General features: G+C 43.6%; 1 protein-coding gene across 6 annotated transcripts in view; it reads right to left on the reverse strand.

The window, feature by feature from the left end:
* Positions 1 to 20349, reverse strand: part of stumps (DBB domain-containing protein stumps) — a 152925-nt gene that overhangs the window by 11918 nt on the left and 120658 nt on the right. For 5 of the 6 annotated variants that reach the window (XM_084587946.1, XM_084587940.1, XM_084587942.1 and 2 more), the window contains exons 5-12: positions 18613 to 18891; positions 15882 to 16072; positions 13818 to 13920; positions 12585 to 12767; positions 11983 to 12063; positions 10074 to 10219; positions 5820 to 5984; positions 3305 to 3377 (exon numbers count right to left, since the gene is read on the reverse strand). In XM_084587946.1, the coding sequence (XP_084444072.1) occupies positions 3305 to 3377; positions 5820 to 5984; positions 10074 to 10219; positions 11983 to 12063; positions 12585 to 12767; positions 13818 to 13920; positions 15882 to 16072; positions 18613 to 18891 (1221 nt within the window). The remainder of the gene's footprint in view (positions 1 to 3304; positions 3378 to 5819; positions 5985 to 10073; positions 10220 to 11982; positions 12064 to 12584; positions 12768 to 13817; positions 13921 to 15881; positions 16073 to 18612; positions 18892 to 20349) is intronic. The other variant, XM_084587941.1, reaches the window with a different exon arrangement.

The following is a 20349-nucleotide window of genomic DNA, read 5'->3' on the forward strand; positions in this document are numbered from 1 at the left end:
GTGTGCATTTCCATAGCATTTAGTCAAAAAATAAAGAAAAGTTCCAGGAGTCCGGTCTCCTCTTAAGCAACTGGCGTTCGTCTCTACAACTGTTTGAATCCAAGATAAGATGACCAGTCTCCCACTGCCTTGTGAGAAAGATGAAAAACATGTAAACAAAAACAACAAAAATTCTGTTCTCTCTTATCCTGTAACTAACATTGTTTCTGGATTAAAACACAATCGGCTCTAAAAAGGATGACCTCTTCATTCTTCCACCTAATATGGCAGCACATGTTCAAAAAGATATTGTACAACTGTTTAATAGGAGCAGCTCATCCAGACAGAGGGTACTGCAATTTCCCCCCCAACTTGGCATCTTCACACACAAAGTATGACAATACGGGCAGTGTTCAAGCAGGCACATAAAGCCAGAATATCATTCAAACTGAGGCCACTGCTATGGGCACCGTGCAGGAACCCAGGGGGCAGCACTCACAATGAACAAGCAATGCCACGAATGGGTGCTGGAGGAGATTTTTTAGGAAAGTCGCGGCCTCCTGGGCAGGGCATGCGCTTGAATGAAGCGACTGTGAGAAAGTAATCGAGGTCTGTGCAGGGAAATGATGAAGATTCGGGCTAGCTAGAGCGATGTAGTGAAGGGTAAACGATGCAGGAACCACAAGACATAAAACGGAGAGACACGGGCGAGCCCTGGCTGTCTACTGGCCACTTATTTCAAGGCTGCAAGCACAAGAAACACACAGACAACCGCTAAGAAAAGGGCACGCTAGGAGGCAGAGCAAAAAAAAAAGAGGGGGAGGCGATATAAAATACAGTAAAAGAAAGAAGTAGAAAATACACATTTGTGGGGAACACACAGGTCCCCTCCACACATGCAGTACAACTTCACACAAAGCCAACCTTGAATGCTTCGACCGAAACGAATCCTGCTGAGGAAGCATTCCTTGGCAAAAGAAAAAGCAAAGCTGCGGGGGAGTTGGTGGCGGAGAAGGAAAGAATAGGCATGGAAGAAGAGTCGGAGGGAGCGAGAGCTGAAAAGGATAAAAGGCAGAAAAAACGTGAAAGAGGTACGAAAAGCCTGATAACTCACGATGACCGCAGCTTGACATTGGTGAGGCAACTGTGACACAGTATATAGAATAGGAAAGGAGCAAAGGCTGGTGGAAAGAAGGAACGAGCTGAGGGAGACAATATAGTGAAAGAAAGCACTACATGAACCTATACGATGCAAGAAAAAAAAATACTAGTAAATACGCAATTAGAAGTGCTACATGCCCATTGATAACTGAATTGTACTGATGCTCATGCATGCTGTTGTGGACAGTGACCCATTTGGAAATATAAAACACAGCACAGGTTAAATAAAGGTTATATAATAATCAAATGCATCCACGAGTGCGCCACTGGGTGCGCTATGGTCGTAGTGCAAGCGTTTTCATTCTGGAGGGCAGGCCAGTTAATTGGTACTCTATATTATACAGGGGCCAATGAGCTGCTCCATTTTTTTTTTCTTTTTCACGGCTGGATAACAATTACGCATTGAGTGGAATTTAGTGTGTCCTCGTTTTGAGAAGAACGCCTCCTAGCAAATTCGGATACGATTGCCGGCTCACTGCTAGTCAAGACGGCAGTGACCCAACGCTCGTGTCACTTTGCTTCATAAACCCCATTTGGGGACGTGAAAAGCATTGTACATGGCGAATAACAGCTTGTGCGATTGCTGACTGCAACCCAGTAAATCATTTGTGACCACAGAATACCGCAAATACAACTAACGAACGAGGAATGCGACCCCCGTCCAGGCCGCTTCGTAGCGTCTCTCTCCAGCGCGGCTCAGCACGCGCTTCCCATTCGGTCCGCCCTTTCCGCCACGAGGGGAGCACATATTGCGGCTCGAGTTACTCCTGCATGGTGCCGATAGTATTTTAGCACTGTCACCAGCAAAAAACATGTGAGCCATGTTGGTACCTTTACTGAAATAAATAAATATACATAAATTGCCACACAAGAAAGGCCAGACCGAGAGCAAGGCACTGCGTCAAGTCCTCACCCTTTTTGTGCTGTTTTTCCAGTTTTTGCAGCCAACCAGCCCCACATTCTACACTTTTTTTCAGAATAGCTCAATAATGCAGCAAGAAAATTATTAGCACAGCAAGGACTGTCTCCTGACACAGAAAACTCGAACTGCAATACCAAGTTTCAGAGAACACTTTAAATCTGCTCCTATAGCAATGTATATATTTTTCTGTTATATTAGTACAAATTGACACGTGAAATGAACATTAATGAAACTAGACCAAAAGAAAATTACGAATGCAAACCAGGCAGTACTGGCGGGCACAACTACATTTCATACTCATTCCAGCATTTCTACATTTCAAAAGCTTGTTTCTTTTGTGCATTTAAAGTTTATTTGACAGTCTTTTTGTTCCGCATGTATGTCTGCAATAAGTGGTGCTTTGGTGCTTAGTGCCAATATGTACCCTCAAACAAATTTGGATGCAACCACATCCACAAAATTTTAATGAATTCTTTGCCAACTTGTTTCAGCAGACAGTTTAATAGGATTTAAAAACGACAACAACCATCCATGAATAAAACATTCGTTGATGTTCATATTTTATTACAGGAATTGCCTCAAAAAATAGGTTGCTTTACTTTCAACATATGGTTGGCAATATCGGAGAAGTCAAATGGCATGATGAACGGCTCCATAGATGGATCTTGTAGTCATCTGCCTTCAAACAATGTTAGCAGTCTACATTGAAACAAAGGCTTTACTCTCAACACCCAAAATCCATAAAATGTTTTCTGGTTCCATACAGCGTCATGAGCAATACAAGCCCCAGTCTACAAAGCACTGTTCAATCGGTAACTAACTAGATCACAGTGAACCACTGGCTCCGCACGACATCCACAAGTAACTGTGTAATGAAATTTCTGTGGCTTTCCGTTGAAGAAAGCAGCAACAAAATGCTGCGATTGCTTGACTATATCTCGTGACGATATTGCAAGCTAGTAAGAAGCCTACCACAATCAACCAAACACTGATAAACTGATGTGAAACACTGATGTAAAGGGGATATTAGCAGACAGCACCATAGCAGCGTACAAACTAAGTAACAACTAAAACAAGAAAAACTAATCCTTAAGTGCAGCTGCTGACGAGCAGGTCGCTCTCTAAAGCTGGTCACGGACTAAGACAGCAACATATGAAACAGAGCGAAACCAAAACGAATTAGCAAGAAAACTAAAGAAACAGCTGCGTTGATGCTGCTAAAAATTGCAGCAGTGTTCTTACTTCCACTGCTGGATGTGGAGACGGCACTAAGCGTGCTGACACGGCGACAGCCATCTGCAGAATCTTCTTGTTTCTGGAAGAAATAAAGAATTGAACATGAGAAAAAGACTCACAGGGTGCCATACTGAAGATGAGCTTTCGTAAAAAGCGCCCAAAGTTGGAAAAGAAGCAACAGTAGCTGCTACTGGCGGCAACACTATGCAGATGGGTTCTTTCAAGGCTACCAGCTTTGACAGGGTGTCTTCCCTATGTCAAGCATTGCCATAAGGTTTATGATTTAGGATGTGCCATAAGAGTTAATACGCACTTAGCAATGCTTGAAAAGAATTGTCGGTTTTGCTCCTGTTGTTTCTGCCAAAGCAGCTAAGGAAGAGCAACATACACAACTTAAATAATAAAATTTCCATGCAATTAAAAATATGCATCAAGACAAATAAATACCGTATATTGCCGATTATAAGTTGACCCCCCAACTCGCGACCCCCTTTGGGCAAAAAAAAGTTATACTCCGAATTTAGGTCGACGCTGCCGCACCCTGCAGTCCTAGCTCGCTCAAAATGTATTTCGGAAGGCCGAGTCATAAAGAAACATTTATTCATTCATGAGACATCTGTCGTCGCTTGTGAGGACACAGTCGTGATCACCATCTTATGAGCCACTGCTGCCGCTGGTCGTCGGAAGAGGTGCTGAGATGCCGCAAGTGGAGAATGCCGCAGAGACCATGTCTATTGGTAGTCCATACCAGGCATCGTTGACCCATAGAGCCATTTCGCCCAAAGAAGCTCACTTCAGCCGCCCTTTTGGTGGTGTCTTTGGGTTTTCTTGCTGGAGCCACTCATTGTAGAATGCACCGATGCGGTGTTTGAATGGCTTGTTCAGTGCCACATCTAGAGGCTGAAGAATAGGTGTCAATCCGCCCAGAATGATGACCAGGTTGCATCCCGCGTCCGCTATCACTTTTTCACACGGTCGGTTATGTGGCCGGGGAAGGAGTCCAGGATGAGCATGCTGCGGGGATTCAGCAATGCCCCCGGACGCCTGCACCACACGAGAGGAAACCATTCGAGGACCATTTAATCATTAAAAAATCTCTATTGTTCAATATCTTTTAATTTATATGCAACCTACATTTCCTACATTTAGGCAAAAAACTATTTTTGAAACTTTCGTCGGCTTCGACGGCCTCGGAATCCTATTGGCTGATGGCTGGCTCCGTCGCAGAGGTCGCACCGGCCGTGCGGCAATGCGACCAACTCGTTGGATGTTCGTCGCTCTGCGACGAAAGCGGCAAGCATTTCTGTCGCTGTGTGGCTGAAATCGCATTCTGCTGCGGCAAGAATCGCATCATGTGAAACGGTATTTAGGCTTAGGCCATTACTCTTCATGAATTCGTCACCTATTTCTTTGACACTTTAAACTCGGTACGCGGGATGCACATCTCCTCCGCGACAGCGCGTTGCTTTGTTTCAATGTCAATGTAGCAAATACTCAGGCTTTTGCTTCTCTGGTCGTGAACCCAATCTCGAACCGCCTCCTCAACGGCAGGGTATTGTCTGGACTTCGGCCCGCGAAAGGAACGACGTGTAGCAGCACACGCAAAAAGCTTACTTCTTTGTTTTCTCCAGCCTCTCACGCACTTTTCTGAGACGTCAAACTTCCGCCCTGCTTCGACGTTGTTTTCCGACTCGGCATAGAGGATGACTTGCCGCTTGAAAGCAGAGCTGTACTGTTGCCGAGGTTGTGGCGGCATCTTGCAAGGCGTCCATCGAGTGACACAAACCACATACACCACTGTTAGCTATCACGTCGGCTAGAGTCCAGGCGGTGCGACGAGAAGAAATGGCAAAATGCACACAACGTTGCACAACACGCGAAAATGCTTCTTGGCTCATGTGACTGGTCGCGTGTGGTCGTTTTGGATTGGACTGGACTTGTAGCTGTCCCATTTGTATCAAAACATTGCCAGCCCGCCCGTCTTTGGCCGGTTTTTCGTGGAACACCCACGGTTTGTCGATAACAAGTTGTTATCGCATTAAAACAAACCTTTGGTGCAAATCGCAATTAAAATTATTATTTTTTTTTTTTAAAGCAGGTCCACTTTCGCATTGTGTCTGACAACTTTTATGGAATTACGAGTGCACGGGGCGTGATATTATCCGCGACTCGGTCGAAATTACTTTTGACCCCGCATATAGGCCAACTTTTAAGACTCCACATATACGTCGACCCCGATTATAAGTCGACCCCCCAACTTTTGGAAGGACATTTAAAAAAAAAAGGTCGACTTATACGCGGCAATATACGGTACTTTTCACACATTGAGCCTAAAGAGCTCCCCATTCTTGATTACTGAGCTAATACCTAGTAAACAAAGTGCAAGTAAAAGCCAAAAAACTCCATAAGGAAAGAATAAGAACTGCATGATGATGGTGACATCTTTTGCAAGTCATGTTTCAAACAAGAAAACCAACAGCAGCAAGAAGGAAGCTGAGCAAAAATATTTTGTAGGACTCGCCATGTTAGGAAGTGTGGTGTGCTGGATATCCCGGCCCCGGCTTCCACGTCTGTTCCCTTTACCCGTTATAATTTGCCTCAGGTCGCTAAGGCTGAAAGACTGCTTCCCTGTCTGTGCTGCACGTTGCTTTTGCTTGTAAAGCTCACGCAAGGCCTGCAGATGGCTCTAGGGAAAGGAAGTAGAAACGTGAAATTAATGGCTATACAACAATCAGTACTCGCAGAAGCTCTTTTGAAACTTGTTTGAAGGAAAAACTTTGAGCTTTGATGATACTATAATGTTTGCGATCTTTCAATAGACCCACCATTACTTTGAAAAGATATGTATGCTCATTAAGACAGATGTACCGCATCACTGTGTCATATAGGATTATTAGTAAAGATCATGATAATCACTTTGGTCAAGAGTGGCCGGAGCTTAGAGCAGCTATGTATGGCCCATACTGAAATGCCTGATAATTTTGAGTGTCCTTAGCCATCAGAAGTGTCCATAGCTGATGGCATTTACTGTAACATCAAAACATAACCCCCCAAAATTGACATTTGTGTGCAGAAATCATCTAAATAGCTTTATTCTCCAACCTCACTTATACAAATGGTAGAAGTCTCTGGTTTAAAATGAGAAACGCTGATAAATGCAGGTTGAATTCATTTTTAGCACCACCTTATTAAGTTAGGGTATTTTCTCAGGATGTACGGACACTTTTGTAAACCATTTGCTGTTTCCACAGTCAGTTCCATGACTGATGAAGAGAGATGTGTCATAAACAACAACTATGCTTGGATCTATTACAATCAGATAGACTTAATTATTCCGACATACACACTTATACACAAATTGACAGACAGACCTAGTTCCATTTCACTAACAAGGCAAGGGTTGCTCTCAAGTTTCGTTTATTATTTTTTTTTTTTTCGCTGCCCTGTTAATAGGAATAATTTTCTATTCATGTTTTTTTTTTCTTATGACAAAATCACTTATGGGCAATGCAGCTTTCAGCAAAATAATTTTTATTTCTTGTTCGACATATTACAAACCTTTCTGAGCTTACTTTAAATATTATGACTACTCTTGCTAAATTTCAAGCACACTTTTCTTCTGATATATTTCTCTGACTTTCGTGAAAAGCCCGAGCAACTTACAGAGGAAGCTGATACCACATTTGTCGTATTTCTACCGAAACGCTACAGGTCAAGATATTCTCAGATTTTTTTTTTCTCACAGGACATAAACTTTCAGTTCAAAATTTTTGCAATGCAGCTCATAGACACGTGTAAACAGAAAAAAAAAAACTTCACACAAGAAATTTGCATCTAGAAAATTTGGAAAACAAATAATGCCTTGACCAACCGCATTCTTTTAGGAGTCGAGTAACACAAATGGGGTATGAAAAGATAAGAAAAAAGTCATGAAGAAATCTGCTTCACAAGTTCATCATTTAGTCAGAAAACCGAAATGGAGAAGAAATGATTGTTCGAGCATTTCCCTAACAAGTAGAGCAAATGCGGGCCATGAAACAGTTTATTTAGTGCACTATACCAGTAGATCTCATGAAACTTTGGTATAGCACAAAAAACGTGGCATAGAAATGGATACAAAAATTTTGAAAAAATTAATTTCTAGCCATTTTTCATGATTTCGAAGCAGTATTCCCCCTTAAGCACTTAATCAAGTATATTTTTTTTCCTGGTGATAGAATTCCACATTGCAACTATTTCTCTGTACCTTTTGCGCATTACTCAAGGTACACCACTTGCTTTTGCTAACAAGCAAGTAAGATAAACTATACGGGAATTTTGACAGCACAGGGATGCTATATATATCCTACAAAAACAATGGCAATATAGGAAGTAACATTCACTGCAGTAAAGAAAGCTGCATGCTAACTCAAATGCTTAAACTAAACCTGCCAAATGTAAAAAAAAATTTAAATTGAGAAGTCCAATCCCCAATGGCACTGCTGTCTCAAAAAAACCATGATGACACACCACAAAAAACAAGAAAAAATAATGAAAACACAAGCAGTGATGAAAGCAGGTGGTATATTAAATGCCCTTGCTAGGAAAGCACTGACAGCAGTCGCAACATAGCGGACTCAATTAAATTGCTGTAACTGGGTCATGTTCTGAATTTGACAAATTGATTTGAAAATGTACAAAAGCAGCTGGTCTCAACTTTGATGACTGCGAATATTTTATTATGATCAGTTTTTTTTTTCTTCTAAACATTTCACAAGAAAAGTTTTACTTAAGAAGCAGCGATTGGCCATGTGCTGACGATGAGGTACGCGGTGCAGGCAGGCCATCGTCGTCGGTGCCATTTGTGTTGGTTGTTTCGTGCATTCAGCTTACGTTTGTTCATACTTGCGATTCTTTTGGTGACGCGTTTCTCCCGTGCGTTTCACCATGCCTAGGAAGCGGAAGGCATTGTCGCTAAAAAAAAGAACTTGACATCCTTTCAAAAGTCAACAAAAATCTGCACAAGAAATGTGTGGACCTGGCACACAAGCTTTGTTTGCCCGTCTCCACACTGAACACGATCATTGGGAAGCGAGAGGAAATTCGGAAGAACACCCAAGTCTTCGGAGCCAGTGTGAAACGAACAAGGAGTGCACAGCATGGCGAAATGGAAGACGTCCTCCTGGCATGGTTCAAGGAAGTAAGGGCAGCGGATGTAAACGTTGATGGTACTGTTGTTCACAAGGAAGCAGATGAGACTGCGCTCTCTTTGAGTATCGATGATTACAAGGCATCAGGCAGGTGGCTCCACCATTTCAAAACAGGGCATGACCTGTCGTACAAGATCATTTCAGGCGAAGCAAAGTCTGCCGACAAAGCAACTAATTGGCTTTCAGCTCTCCCGATGGTAATTTTGCAGTACCAATAAAAGGACATCTTCAATGCAGATGAAACTGGATTTTTCGTCAATCTTCAGCCCAAGAAAAGTCTCAGCATGAAAGACATGTCATCATCATGTAAGACAGACATATCATCACCATCATGGTGATGATGATAATGATACATCTGTCTCACCTTTCATGCTGAGATTTTCTCAGGCTGAAGGTTGATGAACAATCCAGTTCCATCTGCATTGAAGATGTTCTTTGGTTGGTACTGTCAAGGAGGCAAAAAAAAAAGCAGAGAGCGGCTGTATTGTACAATACAGCCACAATACAGCCACAATACAGCCACTCTCATAAGCCTACAGTCACTGGCAAGTTTTCGAAGCCATGCTGCATCTCCCATAACCTGTGCCTTCCTCTCATTTACAAGGTGAATAAGAAGGCATGGATGACCAAAGCCTTTTTCAAGAGTTCCTCACCCTTCTGGATGCCCGGATGCGTGCTGAGAACCGTAATAAAATTCTTCTGTTTGGACAATGAATTTTGTGCTGCGCGCTCTGTTAATACTTCATGGCTGCAGAATGTGAAAGTTATCTGCACCACTCACTTGCAACCCCTTAATGCAGGTATAAAAAAAAAATCAACTTTAACTTTAAAAGCTTATTAGTGTAACATGTCTAGGCAAAAATCGACCGGAAAGATGCAAGCTTTTTAAAGGTGGATCTTCTTGATGCCATTCATTTTCTGGCTATGTCATGGGATCATGTCAAACTGGAAACAATTGCCAACTGCCTCAAGAAGTGTGGCTTTTTTGTGCATGTGGTGATGCAGTGGAGAATGAAGACAACAGCACCGAGATTGGCATCCCAAACTGGCATGATCTCAACGTAAACATGTCTTCGAAGAATTTGTATCGGCGGACGACCAACTGGCAACATGTGAATTACAAGTGTTCAAGATATCATAGCCGATGTTACCGCTGAAGAGGAGAGCGATGAGAATGATGACGACCAAAACGCGGGAGATTGTAGCAGTGATCGTCAGCCATTGTCTACTGACGGTGCACTCGCAGCTTTGGACACGTTTCATAGCTTTGTCGTGTGTGCTGGCCTAAGTCATGAAACTGCTACTTGCTTCTACGTGTTTCAAAAAAACTTGCTGCAGGACATCGAAAAACAAAAAGTCCAGCACAAAGTGACGGATTATATTAAAGCGCTTTAATAAAAGCAATTTTTTTGCCAAGTATGTGTGTACTTGCAGTCTTTTGGAGCCTGTTTCAATAATACGTTCTTACTTTGAATGCTCACGAGAATGGTGTCAATGAGATACCACTGTGCTGCCTGTAACCAAGTCTATTTTGTTTTATATAAGAAGTAATGTTGTTGGCAAAAAATATGGGTTTGCACACTTACATCTTCAGTGCTCTTTGCACTTTCATTGCTCTTTTTCCAGTTGTCAAACAGCGCTTCAATCTGTGGAAAAGGCACGCCTTTCTTGTACATTTCTATGATGCGGACGAGGTCCTCTTGTGTGTTTGAGAACACCATGTCTGGGGCACCTAGATGAAAACAAACAACACATTTTGAGCTTGAGCCATTTCTTTCTCAGGTGTTTTAGGCTTAAAGTTGCCATAAGGATTCCTAGGGGAATTCTACATAATCAGAGCGTCGAATTCACATCTGCAGCATGAAATGCAACGTAGCAGCAGACACAGAAGATAGTTATATATCATTCCTAACTTATTTTTTAAGAATTATGATGCATCCTTGGGATAAAACAAACTACAGTAAAAGCTCGTTAATTCGAACTTCACGGGACCGGGAAAAAAGTTTGAATTATCTGATGTTCGAATTATTGAATGGCCTCGAAAAAACTGACCAAAACCGTTCGTACTACGGTAAATGTACCGTATTTAGTCGCGTAACGAACTCGCTCGCATAATGAACCCACCCAGCCCCGATTTGTGCCTACAAATCTGAAAAAAAAAAAAATAATAATAATAATAAAGACGTCAGTCGGTAGCGCGTCCCTCTGTTTCGCGCCTTCACGGTCCACAACGCGGCGATAACGGCGTGTTTATCTTTTGACTTTAGCTCGGGCAGGGGGGAGGAAAGCGAACTTGGCAAAGTGTCAGCGCTTATCCGGTTGTGCAAGTCTCCTTTTCAGTAGGTTCGCTTTATCATGCTATGAGCGACTTGGGCGGGGCGGGCGGCACCGTCTACTGCCACTCCAATCATCGAAGCGAACCGAACGGTGCTAAAAGCCGGCGTCATGATCGCGGCTGACTTGCGTGCTTCCATTGACGACTGATGGGTGGAAGGATGGATGGCTATCGCAAAAAAAAAAAAAAAAAAAAAAAAAAGTTTAACCCATAGTGCCCATCCGAGATCATAGCTTTTTATGGGCATTGGCTGGGACCGCGCCGACAGTACTTATCCCTATTTCAAAATTAACAGGGTTGGAATTAATGAGTATTTAGTTGCGAGCTACGGAGGTTGTGCAGAAGAGAGAGCAGGCAGTCGCCGCCGCGCGGCCATGCACTGACCTTGCTGCGGCCGCGTCCCCTCCCTTCAACGCCGCCGGCCGCCACGCCGGTCATGGTGCCATTTAAGTTTTACACCCACTCTTCCATGGTTTTACTTGGTTCCTTATTCTGTCCCCGTTTTGGACGTGCGCAGCCTCTAATTATGCCTACCGATCGCGGAGGTGTTTCTTTACCTGTCCCCGTTTTGGACGTGCGCAGCCTAATTATGCCTACCGATCGCGGAGGTGTTTCTTTACCTTTTTTTTTTTTTTTTTTTTTTGCCGCGTGATGTGCGCCAAGCCGCCCAGACGCGGCAGCGCATAGTTCTAATTATCCGTAGCGGAACCGACTCGCGTTCGAATTAACGGGCTTTTTTATACACAGATCTCTATGGAGCTTGGCCGGACCAAGTAGTGTAGTTCGAATTATCCGAAAATTCGAATTATCGAGGTTCGAATTAACGAGCTTTCACTGTATTTTTCCTCTACACTGTGAGCATTATTGGCTTACAGTAAGTGTAAGGTGAGGTATCAAAGCAAAGTATTAAACGAATGTTGGCTTGCATGAATCGGCGAATACAAGGCATCCGAGCATGCAAAGACCAAAGAATTAATTAATGCAATGCTCGTAAGAACCTAAGCATGAAAGAATTTAGAATAAAATTCTGCTTCTTGTGGTGGAACATATGACTCTTTATAGTCAGACAGGCTATGTGTAAAGTGTTACTGTGCGAGGTTCACTGCACTGCTATCCTGTGTTAGCAGCATGCACTTGCTAAAGAAGAAAACAAGACATACCTATATTATTTTGTCCAATTATAGGCTTCACATCTTTTTTCTCTTCCTCCTGCTCACCCTGACTTGTTGCTGAGCTTCCTCCTGGTAGCCATAATGAGTAAAAATAAACATCATTTTAACATGCATGTTTAAGTAAGAAAATAATACCTGGTTTTCATAAAACAACAATAAACTGAAGGCATGGGGCCGCCTTAGTTTTCTAACTTTCTTTGCTAAAACAGCCAACCTAACGTACAGTCAGGCTCCGACAGCACTTTTCAGACTAAAAAAAACCACACAAAAAATAAATAGCTGCCTGCTATCACGGACTGACACGGAATGCAGCGCAGGTCACAGATGGCAGTGCAAAGCACACCCTTCAGTTTTGTAGCTGCACGCTTGCTTTTGTTGAGCTTTTTTTTCTTTTCTTTGTTGAGAAAACTTTTGTTGTGGGCACCCATACTCACTGTTCCTACCTTCAGGCAAAGTGGACAAAAAAAAAATAACTGCAGCTTCTGAACTTATGACTAATTTTGCTGTCTGCAAACAAAGAAACACACTTTGAAACACACAATTGCAGTCACACAGCAGAATTAGAGACATGACGGGCACCAGGGCTGCACCTTTGAGGGAAGCATCAACCTGGGGAAGCATGCTCAGGTACTCGGCCTCCTGGTCATCAGCGGTCGGCGGCTCTGGCGCCGCGGGTGGCGGCAGCGGTGGAGCAAGCCCGTACGAAGGGTTGCAGACTGGTGCAGAGCGGGCTGCACCAGGGCTTGCATAATGGCCGCCCACGGTAACATTTTCTGTGCAAAGGAAACAAAACACACTTATACAGTGCACTGCCATCAGGACTTCATTCTGAGAGTCTAATACTAATACAGACTTTTATGTGTTTTTAAGTAACAATTTATTTTATACGTATTTAGACCAAAGCACCAACCTTGTTAAATAAATGTTTTTATCATGATCATTATATATGTTGAATCATCAGCCTTAGTTTAACATTCTGCATCAACACTAGTTTAATATCATTAGTATAATGTTTGAATTTCAACTAAAAAAAACATTACCCACATATATTTTAAATGCTGGGTAATAGATCTTTGCTCATTCTTCTGACATTAAAGGCATTTTTCAACAAGCAATACTTTGCAATTGTATCTCTTAGCATCTCTTAGCCTGAACCTGCCATGTACAAACATGCACATATACCCAATTATTGGTTAAAAGATTTGCTTATTACTCGTCCTCAGCCAGCACGGCCCTGTCTTAGTCAGGTGAACCCTCAAACTGGCCTGGAATTGGCCAGCGGTGATTGGCCGTGCTTGGATTTAACAAGTATCAAGAGCAGCCTTATATAATGGTCCAAGTCGTTTCCTACAACTGTACATACTTGGCCTTCCTTAGCATTTCCAATGGTTACCTTGTCGCTACATCCAAAAACAAACTGATAGATGATGGAAGGCTGATGGTTTTTCCATGCTTGGGCCAATAAAATTGGGATGATTTGGATATGCCTGGCCTCGCAGTGCCATCACGCAGTAAACAGCCATGCTTTTAAAATGTGTACATAAAGGCCGACCTGATGGTTAAAGAAAAGGGCGAGGGGCAGAGAGCAAAAAGATGCATACCAAGTTGCACTTAGTATTCATTAGAACTTAGAAAATAAAGAAACCAGTTCAGCACACATATATTAACTTTCATTTGGACCTGACATTTACAAAATATTTCAGCAGAGTAGACCAAAAATGTGTTACAGCCATTGCTAAATCTCACTGGGAGAGGTTTATGCTTATATATGCATTTGAAAGCATCAAAGTAAACTTTCATCATTCCAAGCAGTGAAACCTTACCATAGTGCATACGAGGCGGGCTGCCTCTACCCAGGTTGGATTGGACTCGTGCAGGGGGAGGAACAGGTGCCTCTTCTTCCGTCACAGCAGAAGTAGCTCTTGCCTGCGTGATTTTTCAATGGCCACTCAGTCATGGGAAAAGTGTACATGATACAGTCAAACCTCGATATAACGAGCACGCATATAACGAATTATTGAATATATCAAACTCTTCCAAAATATTTTTGTCAAACACATGTATTTTTAACTTCTCATAGCGAACGCGGTTCGGCATAAAACGGATATTACGAACTTCGCGACGCCAAGCACTACCTCACTTTAATAGCAGGAGGTAGGCTTCGTTGCACTACACATGCGTTGTGCGGCGCAGCAAACATTCAGGACTACCTCGCAGGCGCTGACAGCGCCACAGATGCCACGACGCCATTGGGAGTTGACAGCCAAAGAAATTCATGGTCTCCGAGATCACCTCCGCGCACCTGTTTGTGCGCGCGGAGGTAATCTCGGAGGCCATGAAAACTTGTCCGCATCTCACAATCGCTGACAGCGCCGCTTCAGCAGCGACGGCAGCGGCGCAATCGAATGCTGCTTTTGCCTTTTTGGTTTTTGCGTCTTTCGCGTTTTTTTTTCGTTTTAGTGTTAGCAGCGGCGTCACGGCGTGGTCGTCATAGCGTTCCGGAGGCTGCCGTCGGTCGTCGTGTCGAGAGTGGTGCGCGGGTGTGTGTAGTGCTGTAATGGCGGTGAACATGAAAAAAAAAAAGACCAGCACTGACGCCAAAGACCAAGCTCAAGATAAAATCAGGGCCTTCAAGGCAGTTTACAAGAGGAGGCTGATTGACACTCTTCTCGTGGAGCTTCTTATGAAGCAGGACTTGAAGATCGACTTGCTGGGAGCATTAAAGCGGCATGGGGCAGCGTGAAAGGCGAAACAATTGCCAACTGCTTTCGACACGCAGGTTTTGTTCCAGCAGAGGCCCGTGCGTCAAGTGACGATGGGGACGATTCCGACGAAGCAGAGCTCCGCAAGTTCGATGAGGCCTGGAACGATTTTTCGTGTTTTGTTGGTGACATGCCCGCAACAATGACTGTAGAGGACTTTGTAGGCGACGACGACATCGCGGCGACCACGGCTGTACTGACGGGTGCCAAAATCGCTGTGGAAGTTTCTGATCATCCCGCAGACGAAGCTCAGGCTGACCCTGGAGACGATGAGAACATTCCGACTTCACAAGCAGCGCTTGCTGCATTGGATTTACTGCGCCGCCACTGCAGTGCTATTGAGAGCAGTGGGTTTGCCCTTGTTGAGTGTTTGAAAACTGTGGCAGGGCATGATACAGAACGCAATCAACACAAAAAAGCAGGCCGCGATAACGCAGTTTTTTGCGCGTAATAAATGGACGTGACCCAAGTAGGCACCCTCCGAGTTACTGTGCCTTCTCTGATTGAATTTTGCTGCTCTTGCATGTATTTTCTACGAATAGATAGAGCGAACTAATTTCCGATTTTTTAACTGTTCGTTATAACAAGGTTTCACTGTATTAAAACTGTGATGCTGGGATATAGAACAGTACTACTCAATGGTGCAACAATGCACAAAGGTGGTAATGTCAGTCATCTTCTTGTGGCCAGATAGGTAAGCAATTAACTTTTCTAGCAGTTGGCTTGTACGACTACAGGTACTGTGAACGCCCTGTGTGGCCATGCACAACAATTTTGAAACAACTGCCCGGGAATAAAGACTTTCTTTTTCTGAGGCAGGAAGAAAACGTTCAAAATTGGAACCCACCATAAAATGAGCATTCATATAAGTTGCAACCTTGTAGCAGCGACCTGCAGTAGATGGTCACTACGCCTGGGCACAGTTTGTGACAGCTATTAGTCAGCGACTCGTACAGTAAATTTTGCGGAGCTTCTGACTTGACTCCCATGCACACATCTTTTTATTCTGGCTGCACATCCACTAATTCAATGTTTTTGACTATTTGGTGCTTTTATCTAATCTTATCATCAGATTGAACGGCCTCAGAAAATAGCACCTGCACTTTGACTGAGTACATCACTTACCTGAAACTCGTTGATCGCAGTGGCTAAGCGGTGATGGCCCGCATTGCTTGCGAGCTGAGCGGGTGAGTGACCTTTACAGTTGAGTATTTGGCAACATGAGCTGGCACCTGGGCACTGCAGGAGGGCAACGCTTAGCTCCTGGAGGCCATAGTGGGCAGCAAAGTGGAGCAGAGTAGGCAGCAATTCTTCGCCTGCATCGGAGTGCACATAAGCCGTTCACGCCCATGTGTTGCAAAGCACGTGTGGTTGCAGAAAGAATAAACATAGGTATCTGGAGCTGCCGCCTCGAAGCCCATTGTAGATCACCCGGCTGCAGTGGTTAGGGCTCTAGAATGCTGAACTCAAGAATGCACGTTCAATTTTGGCAGCAATGGCCACTTTTCGATGGAGGCGAAAAAGCAAGGCATCTGAGTGCTATGTGGTGTCAGTGCACATTAAGTTGAAATTTTTCGAAGCCCTCCACTAGGGCGTCTCAATGCCTGGGCCCCCTTTGGGATGTTAAAGCAATTAGCCAAAGTGGACAGGTGCATCCCATCGCTCATCACTTCATCGCAAGAATTTTCCAGGTAGTTTCATTAACACTGGAGATATTGGCAACTAAAAAACATGCTCCTCCTCTCCTCTCCTCCCTCAACTCCTACACTCAGAGACCCTAGAAACAACCTTGGATAAAATTCCTAATTGAGAATTTTCTCTTTATACTGATTACTATTGTCCCCAACAGGAACCTTACAGGCTTTCTATGGGGCCAGTTGATTCCAGCAGCAGACCTTGCTGGTTTTCAACCATAAAAACTGGCTGGTTTTTGGTATCAGAAGCAGCAGTTGCTGGTTTTGAACTGGGATTTAGTGGTTCCAGCTAAGAACTTTTTGCTGTTAAGTTTGGAGAACTTTTTCCCATTCTTTGAATTTCGGTGGTGTTCTTCAACTAATATACATTTTTACCGAAACCACTTAAATTCGACCTTCTATAAGTTGCATAAAAAGTACAAAAGCTTGATAAGAAAACTTTGCTCATTAACTACTCCTCACTGAAACCTCTGGTACACCCTTGACAGTGGGCACATATAGGTTGAGCCCATAGTTTTGTTTTGAATGTGAGTGTACAAGTTCAACAATGAAGTTGTATGTATTTAGTACTTCGTTGCTGCTCTTGTAGCTGCTTGCTGAGCGAGGTTTGAGGCTGTGCTTGTGCTCTCACAGACATGCATGGTACTGTAGAGCAACATTTTAGCATCAGTGTCTTTCTCAAATCTTTGTGTGCACTTAACAATAAGAAACCGTTACATCACCACTCGAATGCAGTATATCAGAAAGTTAGAAAACGAAAGGTCATTGTACCAATTGCTTGTAAAAAAAAAAGTCTATTTTAATGTTCTGATGCTGCCAGGGAATTTAACCAGTGGCTCCAGCAGCTGCTGTGAATGCACTAAAAAACTACTACTGCTGGGAATAACAATGTTAGAAGCAGCAGAAATTTTCACCCAGAAAACAGCTCGAGGACTGTAGCCCTCCATCATTGGCTTCATCATTGATTGATCTTTGATCTGCCGACTTCAGTTTATCGTGCCTTTTTCCTGATCGTGCATTTTATCCGGCCTGCACATTCCTCAATCAATCACTGCCATTCTCTTACTTTTTATCTGCATTGTACTATGAAGCGCATTTTCAGAACTCAGTAAACGGCGAGGCATATTCATCTCGAGCGGATGCACATGAGGAATGACTCTGAAGCCACCGACAGAAAGATGCGGTGGCTGTAAATCGAAACTATGTGTGCAAAGGCATCGACCTCACTCGTGCATGCCCTGGGGGCCTGTTGCAGTACAAGCAGATAACTTTCACAGCTGCCGGAAGCATGCCCGTGACGTAGTGGCCTCGTGGCTGCACCGAATGACAGCCTCTGATAGCCTGTCCCTCACACCTTGTCATAGAATAGTTCCAAAAACCATCACTACACACTGACCGAGCAGCCTGAGAATTTCAAAAAACAAGGTTTTGAGAAATTAAGAATAAATCTATGCAGGCTCCATCATAAGAAGTTATATAGTGCAAACAAATGATCAAAAGCATACATTTTACACATTGAACACATTTACCAGCAATGTTTGAGCCCACTTTCTGGTCGTTTTAAACAATGTGACTATGTGACTACTGTTGACAGCATGGATGTATCTTACTCGTTCACGCAGCTGGCAACAAAGATACCACGTTTCCTGCTCCGTAAAGAGCTGTGCTCAAATTTCGTGTTAAAATCGTTGGTGTTAATTTTGGTTCAATATGCAAATAAACTGTTCATGCAAGTAAAAGTGATTGTACATGCTCAAAATTATTTTTTTTCCCACACAGGAATGCCACATTAAATCATCAATAAAAGTCCATAATTTATTCAATGAAAGTATAATTGCTGAAAAAGCATACATAAACACAGAAAAAGTCAGCCAAATTATCAAAAAGTAAGAAACAAAAAGTACCTCTACATGTCTCCAAGCAAACTCAATGTTTTCAAAACAAACCTCAATTACCCCTAGGATGCACTGCATTCTGGAAGAGTTGGTTCATACCGCCAAACCTCCTAAGTGGCCTGTTCCACACCTGTCCTACACTGCAGCGCAGCGCTCTCAAAAATTGATGTCGTCACCAGCACAAACAGCCACAAGACTCTAATCGAGGCCACGATCAATTGCCTTGAAGCTGGCCTCACCCTCAGCTGAAAATGGGACCATACTTACTGCGCTTCTTCTCTGGAGCGGCCAACTGCTGTGGCCCGAGCAGGTGGAAGCCCCTGGCAGGCAGGTTGCGCCGCAGGTTGGTGGCCAGCGCTGTGTCAACGTCGTGCAGCGTGGCCAGGCCGAGCGTGAGACTGAGCATCTCGTAAGGTGATGTGGCCGACTGCAGCAGCGCGTGCAGCTGCGACATTTGGGACTCGCACTTGAGCTGGCGCACGCCTAGTAGCACGCCATCACAGCGCAACTGCACGTTCACAACCTTGGACACCTGCAGGAAGGTTTCTGCATGGGAAGCACAGGCATGGGATGAGTTTAAGGTCTGCTTGAGGAGCGAGTTGAGAATTCTTGTTATTAACCCTACCTATGCACATCACCTCATGGGCCTTTCTCGGCGTGTGGCTGCACACGGCCTCCCAGATCTTTTACACAACCCATGCTACCACACTGAATACAAGACATATGGTACTATCCAGATCACTGGCTCATTACATTGCATAATAAGAGAAATATAATTTTACACAGGTGAATTTCAGGTAGGGCCAACTGTGGCATTATTCCTGCAAAAATTAAAGCTACTGGTTGAAATGTGTTTTGCATGAAATACATGTATGGCTGATATTCCCCTGACTGTGGTGCAGAGAGATGTGGCACTGCATCTTGACAGGCAGCTGAATTAACCTAATGTATTTAAAGGAAGCCCTGAATGTGGATGCAGATTTTAATTAGGGAGTGATTAGTTATCAGCTTCCATCTATACGGTACCATACAGTTGGAAATGAGAGGGGTTGGCACAGGTTCAATCCTGAGACTAAAGCTAATTTTTTTTTTTTTTTCAACGGCTTTTTCCTTTGTAGCCATAAGGCTGTTTTCAGGTGGATGCTTGTTAGTGCAAGTATTTCCTCACTACTCTCTCAATTAGTGCAAAAAAGAAACAGTACAAGGTGCATGAGGAAAACAATACCATGTGAAGGATATGCATTCTGATTGAGAATGAAAAAAAGAAAAATATTGCAGTGGAATGTTCTCAAAGGATGATGGCACAGCTGACAATATTTGGCTAAGTTTGAACATATTATGCTGTACACATACAAAAAATGCATTCTGAAGATATGTGATGGCTAAATAAAATAAAATATTCACTGACTCAATTAAACCTCGTTAGAACAAACTTGGATTTGGTACGAAAATTAGTCCAGTAATGTGATATTCATTTTAAAAGTGTGCACACAAATTCTTGCAAACAATTAGTTTCCGAATAAACACAAGCAAAGGGCGCTCTAATAACAGCAACACAAGGCGCAAAAACGCGCAATTTCTGAATTAAAAGCTTAAGGTATAAACATGAAATCTCGCCTATTGCTCCGTGACAAAAAGCAAAAATGAACACAAAAAAAGGTACAGTCGAACGCCTTTACAACGAACGCCTCTACAGCGAACGCCTCTACAGCGAACGCCTCTACAGCGAAATCCCCTGTATAACGAAGGATTTCGTTTGTCCCGGCCGAATTCCTATCTTTCATATGTATCGTGAACGCCTCTATAGCGAAGACCATTACAACGAATTTGCCTGTACAACGAAGGAATCTAGCCCCCCCTGACGGCTGATTCGTTGCTTTACAACGAAAACACGCAGCGGCACTGCCATTGCCCTGCGCAGCCGCGACAAAGCCGCGGTGTACACGGGGAGCACCGCTCGACATGGCAGCAAAGCCACGCGGTGAATTCAGAACTCGGCAGTCC

Source organism: Amblyomma maculatum, chromosome 1 (genome assembly GCF_055883805.1).
Source record: "Amblyomma maculatum isolate TAMU_Amacu chromosome 1, ASM5588380v1, whole genome shotgun sequence".
Classification (NCBI taxonomy): Eukaryota; Metazoa; Arthropoda; class Arachnida; order Ixodida; family Ixodidae; genus Amblyomma; species Amblyomma maculatum.